Genomic DNA, 12,425 nt, shown 5'->3' with positions numbered 1-12,425 from the left:
TAGCTGGTTCTTTACAATGTTGTACCCTTTGTACTACCTAATACTTTAAGAAATCAATTTTAAGACCAATTTATGCCACTTTTTATCTCCCTGTGTTTATTTTGATTTAAATATTCAGAGGTCAAATAACATTTACTTTCAAGAATGTAGTTGCCTTAGTGTCCTGCAAAGAAAAAAAATAATAAAAACTTTACTTATGGTAATACATTCATAAAAATAAAATATACTGGCTAGAATGTGTCTCTCAAAGATGTCTGCCAGGTACTAACCTGGAAATGTACTGTACTACATTTCAATAATTATTCTTTTTTTTATGGTCCTGTGTGCTTCAAGGAAAACTAAAGGAAGTGTTAACTGTGCATTTGTTAATCCGGTTTATGGGAACTGGAGTAACCCAGAGAAAACAGAGGTAAGTGGTAATGGTGAACTGCATTGCTTCAGAAGCAAAAATATATACACACATACACAGACAAACTCACACATGTGCACACGCACACACACACACAGTGTTATTTGGACATGTTTCCATATCATGGCTAAGAGGAATATTATAATGGGATTATTTTATTGGGAATGGGAAGGGTTTTAGTCTCTCTGAATGTGTAATGAGAATTTTCCATTCCAGGACAGATTCAATCTGTTTGTAAAGTCAGTTCAATGTTAAGTGGCTTTGTGGTCACTGTTCATACTCGACAAGAGCTGACAAATCTGGAAAATATCAGTTTAACCCAGAGTATTACTCAGCTACCCACAGTAACTCTTTATTGACTATTCTTTGTATTCTATTCCCAAAGACAAAAGGGAGGACAGCATTCTGTGCTGTGCTTTAAATTTAGGTGTGAGCAGTAAAGGGCTATTACCAGCTAATTTAGAAGACTAAAGGAGAAATGAAAGTGTATTACATCTTCTTGGGACTTTTTAGGGCTATTTCTTATCAGTGCACTAAGTAGACTAGAGAGAAAATGAAGTAAAATCTTTCTCATCTCTTTCTTAAGTAGATAATATGAGCATTCACTTAGGTATAAAATAGGATTAGCCATGACGCATCACTTCTTATCTGGGAAAACCTCCTTACATCTGATTTTAGCAATATTTTATCAGATTCATTCTTGTCAAGGTGAGCATATAGAAAGCTAAAGTGTTCCTTTCCCCCCTATTATTTTTAAATGAAAATAGGCCACAAAGAGTTGTTACCATTATTTAAATGAGTAATAAGGTGCCAGATTAGATGATTTCTAGTAGTTTTGGAGCCTTGGTTACTATGGTTGAAGGCTGACACAACACTTGACTTCTTAATTTGTGTTTTATTCAATAATGATGTTGTACATACTTTTAGTATTATTTTGTTAGGAATGAAAACGAGAAAATATTTCCCAGCGCACAAAGAGAATCAATTTGGATGATCTGTCAAGTCAGTCAAGACACAGAGTAAAACTTAAAATATAGGCCCCCACCTTTCTCCCTCCCCACTTCAAATGGATAATAAATAAATAAATGGATATTTAAGAAGCTTAAGGTATCTTTCTGGCAAAGTAGGCAGGTGTAGTACAAACTCACTTTCATTTTAGGAAAGGAAAGAAAATTTAATCTTTTTTTTTAATCTTTAACATTTAGTATCTGAAAGATACAAATGATATAAGTGTTTTAAATTTGGCATTTTTATATTAATATCTTAAAATTGTAATAGTTAAAAAGCTGCTAGGAAGGTACTGTGCATCTTTTACTTTCTACTGAGAAATGGCTGCTCTGGCACACGAGTGGGGGTTCATATCAAACACCCACTTTTCAAGGTGCTTTCAAGACTATGCTATGTATGCACATGGCAGTGCAACTGATGACTCTAAAGAAACTTGGAAGCAATTTCCTTTTTTCTATCCAAATAAAAAAAAATTTCCTCTTTCACATTTTTTCCCCGTTTCATCAAGAAGGGCTAGAGAAGAAATTCTGTCACAGTTCTTGAACTTTGTTGCTGTTTTGATTTCTGTTGTTTCAGAAACAATGACGTTGTATTAAACTAAGTGTACCTTCCCTGACTTTGTAACAGAGAAATAGATTTCTCCAAAATACTTTTCCAGAATCTCTTAGAGAAAATTCTCAAATTCTGATACAGAAATTGTAAGAATAGTATAACAAACTACCATATACCCATCTCCCAACTTCAATCATTTCAACCCATTATCATTCTTGTTTCATCTCTACTACCACCCATTCCCATTACACACCAGAATGGTAGTGTTGGTTCATTTTTTTTTTTTAAAGATTTTATTTATTTATTTTGACAGAGAGAGAGATCACAAGCAGGCGGAGAGGCAGGCGGGGGAGGGGAAGCAGGCTCCCCGCTGAGCAGATAGCCTGACATGGGGCTTGATCCCAGGATCCTGAGACCATGACCTGAGCTGAAGGCAGAGGCCCAACCCACTGACCCATCCAGGCGCCCACCCAGGAGGTCCCCCCAGGCGCGTTTAGAGCTGTTTTAGGTTCATAGCAAAACTGGGCAGAAGACACACAGAGTTCTCATATATCTCCCCCCCCACACACACAAACACATGGTCAACATCCTACAACAAAATAGTACATCTGTTACACTGACAAATCTATCTACCCACCATCCAGAGTCTATAGTCTACATTAGGGTTCACTCTTGGTTTTAACCAGGGTATTTTTAAACAAATCCCACACATCATTAGGTTTTACCTGTAAAGACTTACATTTTAATATTAAGGGATAAAGACTTTATAAAATATAACCACAGTATCATACCTAAAAATTTAGTAATTCCTTGATGCCATTAAATATTCAATCAGTGTTCAACCTATCCCCACTATCTTGTAAATAAATAGGGGGGTTATATTTGTTGTTGTTGCTATATTTTTAAAATCAGGATGAATATAAAGGTATATCATCCAAACTGACAGACATGTCTCCTAAGACTCTTTTAATCTCTAGGCTCCATTTTCTCTCTCATGTTTTCCTTACATGTTCTTCGTTGAAGAAATCAGTGTTTGTCCTATTAGAACTTAGCAAATTTTAGGTTTTCTAATATACTCTATAAAATATAACTCTCTCAACTAAAAGTCAGGTTTGTTTGTTTTGTATTTGTTTTGTTTAACTCAACTATGATCAATACAGCAGACTTAGAGAAACCAGGACCACAGAAAAGAGGTAGTCAAGATCCTACCACTGTATGTCCCCATTCCACCAGAGGTGAGGATAAGGCAGTGACTCTCATGCCCCAAGGGCCTAGGACACACACCGACCGAAGGCCTGTCAGCGGTGTAGGCAGTGTGGATTGTAGGTAATGGGGGGAAAGTCAGGAATGCTCTAGTTATTACTTCAGTGGAAATCCATTAAAACTCATTGTATTCTGCATGATCTGGAAAGAAGTCTGTTACTTTAATGCTTAAAATCCTAACCTTTTCAATGTGGTTTGTTTTTTTTTAGAGTTCTGTATACTCCTTCTCAAATCCATTATATGGCACATCAGGATGCCTGGAGACCATATCTAATCATCTGAAATAGTACCATCCAAATCCAGTATGATCTAGGGTATGTAGTTTATAGAAAATCCTACTCTGAAATCTGATAGAAACTCATCTATGCAATAGTAAAAATAGAAGTTCAGAATACTAGTGCAATTATTACATTTACAAATAAATTTTCTTACTGAATATATTAGATGTTTTCATGGAATCTGAATCAGAACTTATATTCTTTGTGTATCTGAATATTTTAATAAAATGTTCTCCTTGAGTTTCCTATTTTCCTTTGATTTTATCATGGTCATTTTTTAAAATTACAAATCAAACTGTTTTGTATCCTGAATATAAGTGTTAAAATGCTTACTTAAATGAGATAGAGCTTAGAAACAAGAATAAGTGAATAAATTAATATACAAATTAGCAGGAATGGGCAAATTACACCAGTCCTAATCCACATAATTATGAGTAAAAGTTATTTCTGCATCTTGAAAAAAAAAGTGAAATTGTCATCCTAATCATGCCTTTATTCAAATAATTATTTAACACATATCTTCATATAGATATAAAAATAATACTGAAATACATGAGTTAAAAAGCTTTGGACTTCAAGAAACTGAAAAATCCCTATTTCAATTGTTTAAATAATGTTGCAGTTAAAATCCCTAAAATCAGGAAATTGGGAGGTAGAGCACTTTCTTTGGTTGGTTTTTGCAAAAGCTCCATGCCTTCAGCAAGGATTCTGGTTATTTTTAAGTTTCAGCTCTAGATTATGTTCTCAGGCTAGCTCCCCTACAAGTTAGAGGATAGCTTTATAGGCTGTGGCACTGTTGCATTCACAATGAAGTTTGGAGGCAGAAAAAGGGGTAATTTCTCTTGTGTCACCTTTTACGAACAAGAAAACCCTTATCAGGCTGCACTCCCAGCAACAGCACTCTTACTGGCCAGGAGAGACATGGACCCCATGCCAAGCCAACCTCTTGAAAGGTGATGAGGCCACCATGGCTGGCTGACACCCTTCACTATACCTGCTAGGCTGAGAACGGATCAGTGAAGCTCACTGACAAGGACTTAAGGGTAGATACTTGAACAAAATTAGAGGATAGTTAGATCAAGAAGGGGACATAACCATATAGCAAGCAACTATGTGCATCTGCTTTAAATAATAATAAGGGGAATGTTTCCTTGCAGTCTACTGGATACAGACAAAATTAGTGATCAGTAACCTGCCAGTCCTCTGTTCTTAAGGGTTTGGAGAGAAGAATAAAAGTTCATGAATCTCTATCACATGATCATTTACGACATTCCTCAGCCCAATGTAAGGTCAGTTGTATACAATATAAGGTTCACTACTAACTTATTAGTGCCTTTTGTGAAACTACAGACTGGGAAGAAATATATTATTGTTCATTAACCTTCCAACATATTAATCTCAAATTTTATCCCTGTTAATTGTTTTGAAGTCCATTAACTGCATTCTAGTTGCACGCTCTCTGATTATCTTTTAACTGTTGCTTTCTTATTGAAGTCAAAATTTTTGATCCTAGAAAAATACACACAAAAGAGGATTACTTATTCTTATCATTGAAGTTTGGCCCCTAACATTGCAGTACCTATACATTTGGGGAAGCTGCACTTTTTTAGCTTAAAACTATCATTGGGGTGCCTTGGTGGTGCAGTTGGCTAAGCGTTCCACTCTTGATTTGGGCTCAGATGGTGATCTCAGGGTCATGAAATCAAGCCCTGCTTCAGGCTCCACATTCAGTGAGGAGTCTACTCAAGACTTTCTCTCCCTCTCCTGGTGCTCTCTCAAATAAATGAGTCTTAAACAAAACAAAACAAAACAAAAACTATCATCCAGAAACATTCAGCTTTGCCTAAGCTTAAAGAACAGGAGTGTGTTAAAATTCAAATACGGTTTTAGTAAAAGACCTCAGGGCTACTATAGGAGAAATGTAGGAAAAATGCCATTTTTCAAAAGAAATAATAGCAATGATTATCCAGATTAGGCTTGTTTCATAGGAGTACTGAGGAAATTCATGACATAGAGGTAGCTCCAAACTGAGGGTAACAACAGAAAATCAATAGAGATCAGAAATTAAGGTATTCTTAAATTAAAATTTTTTTCAGGTGCAAGTTGTGTGCCCCCTAAAACGTTTAAATCAAACATTTTGTGAGGTCTTATAAATATATATGGTGATTCTATGAAACTAAAATAATGGAACTGATTTTTTTCCTATCCAATAGATAGAAGAGGTATGTGTTTGTTGTTTTCATAACTGAATGTGACATTCAGGAATAAAAAGATTGTTTTAATTTGCATTGTTCTTCCTCTGACAACTTTTTAATGTAAGTCCAAATCTGCATCATTGTGATTTTAAAAATATAAAAAGGAAGAAAAATAGAGGAAAGAAGAACAAGAAGTATACGGAGTTCACAAATTATATAATTCAGCTTTAAATCATGAAAAGATCTCAAATTTCACACAGGACACAGAATCCACTGAAATCATTTTTTTTTTTTTAAGCCAGTGAATGTCAGAAGAATGGATCCTAATGAATATAGCTGATTCTTAGGGTTTTTTGTGCATAATATTTAAGATGTGCATAATATTCTTGTTAACTGAATTCATGTGACCAACATATTTCCCAAATATACTATAAACACATAATAATATTAATAACAGCAACAATAAATGATGATAAGTACTGATTATCTGAAAACTGTTAAGTATTTTACATGTTTTAACTCAGATAAATGTAAACAGCATACTGTATACTATGGTAGTCAGCCACATGTGGATATTTAATATGAAATTTACATTAATTAAAATTAAATAAATTTGAAAATGCATCTCCTCAGTTGCACTAGCCACATTCCAAGTGCTCAACAGCCATGTATGACCAGTAACCACTATAATGGAAAACACTGGAAACATTTTCATTATATAAAGTTCTTTCAGACAGCACTGTTTAGAACAATGTTGAAGTATTTTGCTATAAATAGCACAAAAGTAATCTGTAATCTCTACAAATATAAGAAGCACGAGAAATGGCCAATTTCTAGAATAATAACAAATTTTAAATAAAACAAGCCATAATTATCTGAAAGAAAACTAATATGTGATAAACAAGTACATATTATTAGTGCTCTCTTGACATATAAATGTCAAATAACATTCTATCATACTATATCATCTTTGCTATTCCTTTTTCCACATTTAGATGGCACTTTGAAGAAACTGTGTAAGAATTTGCTTTTCTCTATTAATCTTTTTGACCATCAATCATTTTTCACATACACCACACTAAGAACAAGATTCACAAATCCTTTAACTACTAACTGCCTATGTTTGGCATATTAAGGGAATGTGCTTCAGGTAAACCAAAAACTATATTCATGGCAACATCTTTTGCAGTAAGTAGTCTTAAATTTCACCTTAAAGATAAAAACCAGGGAAATTCCATAAAAAGCTGTGACTTTTTCTTTTTTAACCTAAAATGCCTTTTAAGAATAAGATTTTAAGTATGTATTTCACTGCCAAACCAATGACAGGTTTGTGAGTCTTAATGTTTTTCTGCTCTTCTTTGTATCAACTTGCAAAATACTTTCTATTTCATTGCTAATGTGTCTAGAAAGCTAATCCAGGGATTAATATCTAAAGTTATCATCACTCTATGTCCCTCTCTTTAAATAATTATAAGTGGAAAGGCACCACACTTCAATGAGCACACAATTTGTGAAATTTCAGTGAAAGTAGATACATGTTATATATTGAATTAAAGAACTCTACAACTATGAATCAATTAAAGCATGCACAAAAATAAATAAGAAAATAAATGAATAAACAAAATACTTAAGGACCCACTTAAAAATTCACACTGATTCATGTCATTAAACATTCTAAGAGAGTGGAGTGCTCTAAAGAGCACATTTTCTTCTCTAGAATGTGGAAGCAAAAATAAAGAGCTTTTTACTTTTCTAAATTTTTATACATTTATTTATTTAGGTCTGGTTCTGGGCCCTGTCAAGATGACTTCCTTTAAGTTTTATGTTTATTCAGAGTTGTGTTACTAATAAATCAGCCCAGGAAATTAGCATAATTTTCTACAGTCACTATAATACAATTTGGGGTCAATAAAAATAAAAAACCAGCATAAGAGATCAGAAATAGCAGTCCTAGTTTCTCTATCTAGATTCCCCCCCACAACAGATACTAAGTAACCATGTAATCTATTTCTACCCATAAACTAATGGTTAAAGAGAAAAACAGTCACTGTGGGGTAACTATAATTGCTATTCATCTGTTCAACAAATATTTGTACATAAATATTACATTGAAATAAGACAGAAAGTGAGAGGAGAGTGAATAGCAAATACAATATATAAAGTGGATTGTTCCCATCTGGAACTTCTACCTTGCCCTACATGGGACCTCTAAATTTTTTTCGACCTTGTTAGCACTCCAGTGCTAATACGTATCTTTAAGCATATAAAGTAGGAAGTTGATAAAATGAAATAAATATATATATATACATACACACACACACACACATACATATGTGTATACATATTTTTTTTTCAATGAAGGGGACCAATAAAACTAAATGCAAGTTCTTTAAAAAGAATAATGAATCCCTGATGAAAAAACAACAGAAAGAAAATAAACCCTCAGTGAAGTAAATTAATAAATACCTCAGGAAATGAATCAAAGATAGATTATGCACAAATAGCCTATGTCAGAAATGGAAATGTTATTATCACCAGATTCTACAAGCAGTGAGAAGGTAATGAAGATATTATAAAAAACAAAAACAAGAAGGAATATGACAAAAAATTATAAAACTTTAGAGAAAATAAATTCCTGGAAAATATAATTTTCTAAAACACCCATAAGAAGAAATAGAAAATATAAGCAGTCCTATAGCAAAGTAATTGATCTATACATAGTAATCTTCTTTCAATCAAAGCTCTAAGTTCATAAGATCCACTAGCAGATATTATAATACTATTAAGAAATAATTCCAAATTTATACAAACACTTCAAGAGGACAGGACAAGAGGTACCACTTCCCAACACACTTTAAGAGGACAGCATAATTTTGATACAAACCCTGATAGAGATATCATAATAAAGGAAAACGTTAGGTCAGTATTACTCAAATACAAATGTGAAGTACTAAAACAAATCATACAAGCAATGAACATATTGCCATTTTCATATTTATTCCATGAATGTAGGTTTAACTTCAAAAATCAGTCATTAACAAAATGACAAAGCACATGATCATTTTAATAGAAGGCAAAGAAGTGTATAAATACAACAATTGTTTATAAAGATTTATCTGAGAGCAAGAGAGCAAACATGGGCAGGAAGGGGAGGGGAAGAGGGAAAGAGAATCTCAAACAGACTCCACACTAAGCACATAGCAAGACATGGGGCTCAACCCCAGGACCCTGAGATTACAACCTGAGCCAAAACCAAGAGGCAGACACTCAACCAACTGCAATACCCATGTGCATCAGTATAAATTTGCTTATAATAAAAATATCTTAGGAAACTAAAAAGAGAACTTTCCTAATGTGATAAATGAAGCTATAAAAAACTGACAGCTATACTTAATGGTGGAATATTAATTTCAATATGATGTTAGGAATGAGTCACAAATGGCTACTATTACCACACCTTTCAAAGTATTTGAACTGTTTACTAGTAATCCTTGTGAGAAAATAAGACATGAAAAAAATTTTAAGTGATTTACTGGAAAGAAAAATAACACTGTCATCATTTATAGGTCACATGATATGTACAAAGAAAATTCAGATTAATCTCCAGGTTAACATTAATTACTGATTTAAACAATTTGTCACATATAAGATTAATATACAATATCCAACTGAATATCTATATAACTTGAACAAACTAAAAAACATTTTAAGCAAATCTATAAAAATTTTAAAATAAATATGCTAGAATATATCTTGCAAAAGATATATATGATCCAAAATATTGAGATACTAAACTAGACACATAGATACAGTATTCAATTTTCCCCAAATTTATCTGTAGGGTCAGTAAAATCTCTATCAAATTTCTATCAGATGCCTAAGGCCTGAGAAGTTGATTCTAAAATTTATATGGAAATACAATGGGGCAAATATAGCCAAGAAACTGAAATAATATGGTATGAGGATTTCTTTACTGGATATCATATATAAAGCTAAAATAATTAGCAGATGGTGGTTCTGGCATAAAAATAGACATATAGAACAATGAGGCAGACGAGATTCCAGAAACAGATACACACATGTATGATCAATCTATCTACCTATTACACCTGATCTATCCATGTGGCACTACAGAACAGTACATAAAGAAAGGCATGTCAATAATGGGTTGAATATTTTGTGTTCATTTAGAAAAATGAGTAAAACCTGACTCCCACTATATATTTTCCATGCAAATCAATTTTAGGTGGATTTTGATGTATACGTAAAAGTGAACAGTAATAACACAAACAATAATAAACATCCTATACTGACCTAGAATATAAGATATGGAAAAACATGATAATTATGTCCATGAAGGGAAAGACTTATTTAACAATCAAATAATTAACAATAAAAGACTGATAAATTGGACATTAAATTTAGAAATTTCTGCTCAATAAAGTTACAGCATTAAGAGACAAAAAAGAATGAACCATAGAGTAGAAGTTATTTGCAACACATAAAAGCAACTTCGATATCTAATGTATTTCAAAACCTTAAAAAATCAGCAAGAAAAATGCAAACAGAATTTATTCCAAATCCTTTCTATGAGGCCAGCATTTCCCTGATACCAAAAGTAGATAGGGACAATACCAAAAAGAGAACTACTGCCCAATATCTCTGATGAACATAGATGTAAAATCCTCAACAAAGTATTAGCAAATCAAATCCAACAGCACATTAAGAAAATCAGCACAATGATCCAGTGGGATTTATTTCAGGGATGCAAGGGTGGTTCAATATTCACAAATCAATCCACATAATGTATCACTTTAACAAGAAAAAGGATAAAAAATAATCATTTCAACAAACACAGAAAAAGCATCTGACCAAATACAACACCCACTAATGATAACAACTCTCAACAAAGTAGGTTTAGACGGAATATACCACAATATAATAAAGGCCAAAAAAATTAAAAACAAACAACAAAGAAACACCAAAATAATAATAATAATAATAATAATAATAAGTCATAAAAAACAAAAACAAAAACAAACAAAAAAAACACAGCTGAAATCAAACTCAAGTATGAAAAACTGAGAGCTTTTCCCCTAAGATCAGGAATAGACAAGAATGTCCACTCTTACCACTTGTATTAAGCATAGTACTAGAAATCCTAGGCACAGCAATCAGACAAGAAAAAGAAATAAAAGACATCCAAATTGGTAAGAGAGAAGTAAAACTTTCACTACTTGCTGATAACATGACACTATCTATAAAATCCTAAAGACTCCACCAAGAAAATTACTAGAACTGTAAATTCACTAAAGTCAGGATAAAAAAAAAAATACAGAAATCTGTTGCATTTCTTCACACTAATAATGAAGTAGCATAAAGAGAAATTAAGAAAACAATCCCATTCACAATTGTAACAAAAATAATAAAATGCCTAGGAATAAACTTAACCAAGGAGGTGAAAGATTTGTACTCTGAAAACTATAAAACAGTGATGAAAAAAAACTGATAATGTCAAACAAATGGAAAGATATTCCATGATCATGGAGTGGGAGAATGAATATTGTTAAAATGTCATACTACCTAATGCAATCTACAGTTTAATGCAATCCTCATGAAAATGTTTCACAGAACTAGAATAAGAGTTTTAGGACTTTTTGGAGCCACAAAAGACCCTGAATAGCCAGAGTAATCTTTAAAAACAAGAATACTCGAGGTATTGCAGGGCGCCTGGGTGGCTCAGTGGGTTAAAGCCTCTGCCTTCAGCTCAGGTCATGATCCCAGAGTCCTGGGACTGAGCCCCACATCAGGCTCTCTGCTCAGTGGGGAGCCTGCTTCCTCCTCCCTCTTTCTCCACCTACTTGTGCTCTCTCTGTCAAATAAATAAATAAAATCTTAAAAAAAAAAAAAAAAGGATACTGGAGGTATCGCAATCCCAAATTCCAAGATATAATACAAAACTATAGTAACCCAAACAGTATGGTACTGGCACAAAAACAGATATATGTATCAATGGAACAGGATAGATATCCCAGAAATTCATGTGTTTTTGATCATTTAAACTTCAACAAAGGGGGCAAGAATATGTAATGGTAAAAGGACAGTCTATTTAACAAATGGTGTTGGGAAAACTGGACTACTTCATGCAAAAGAATCAAAGTGGCCCACTTTCTTTCACCATACACACAATGAATGCAAAATGTATTAAAGACCTAACTATGAGACCTGAAATCATAAAAATCCTAGAAGAGAACACAGGCAGTAATATCTTTGTCATCAGCCATAGCAACATTTTTTTAGATATGTCTCCTAAAGCAAAGGAAACAAAAACAAAGTACTGGGACTACATCAAAATAAAAAGCTTCTGCAAAGCAAAGGAAGCAATCAAGAAAACTAAGACAGTCTACTGAGTGGGAGAAAATATTTGTAAATGACATATATGATAAGGGGTTAGTATCCAAAATATATAAATAACTTATACAAGTCAACACAAAAAACATATATAATCTAAATGACAAATGGGCAGAAGACATGTACAGACATTTCCTAAAAAAGACATACAGATAGCCAACAGACACAGGAAAAGATGATCAACTTCACCAATCATCAGGGAAATGTGAATCAAAATCACAATAGGGTATCACCTTACACCTATCAAAATGCCTAAAATCAAACACAAGAAGGAAACAAGTGTTGGTAAGGTTGTGGAGAAAAAGGAAC

At 33.2% G+C, this 12,425-nt stretch overlaps 1 protein-coding gene across 1 annotated transcript in view; it reads left to right on the top strand.

The window, feature by feature from the left end:
* MALRD1 (MAM and LDL receptor class A domain containing 1) overlaps positions 1-3,750 on the top strand; it is a 736,704-nt gene extending 732,954 nt beyond the window's left edge. The window contains exons 40-41 of the mRNA XM_032880867.1: positions 334-409; positions 3,442-3,750. Of these exons, the coding sequence (XP_032736758.1) occupies positions 334-409; positions 3,442-3,519 (154 nt within the window). The 3' untranslated portion in view covers positions 3,520-3,750. The remainder of the gene's footprint in view (positions 1-333; positions 410-3,441) is intronic.
* The last annotated feature ends 8,675 nt before the right edge of the window (positions 3,751-12,425 follow it).

The sequence above is a fragment of the Lontra canadensis genome, unplaced genomic scaffold (assembly GCF_010015895.1).
Source record: "Lontra canadensis isolate GAN:19392208 unplaced genomic scaffold, GSC_riverotter_1.0 scaffold72, whole genome shotgun sequence".
In the NCBI taxonomy this organism is placed as follows: Eukaryota; Metazoa; Chordata; class Mammalia; order Carnivora; family Mustelidae; genus Lontra; species Lontra canadensis.
Note: the sequence above shows the minus strand (reverse complement) of the source record. Positions and strands in the feature narration are given on the sequence as shown.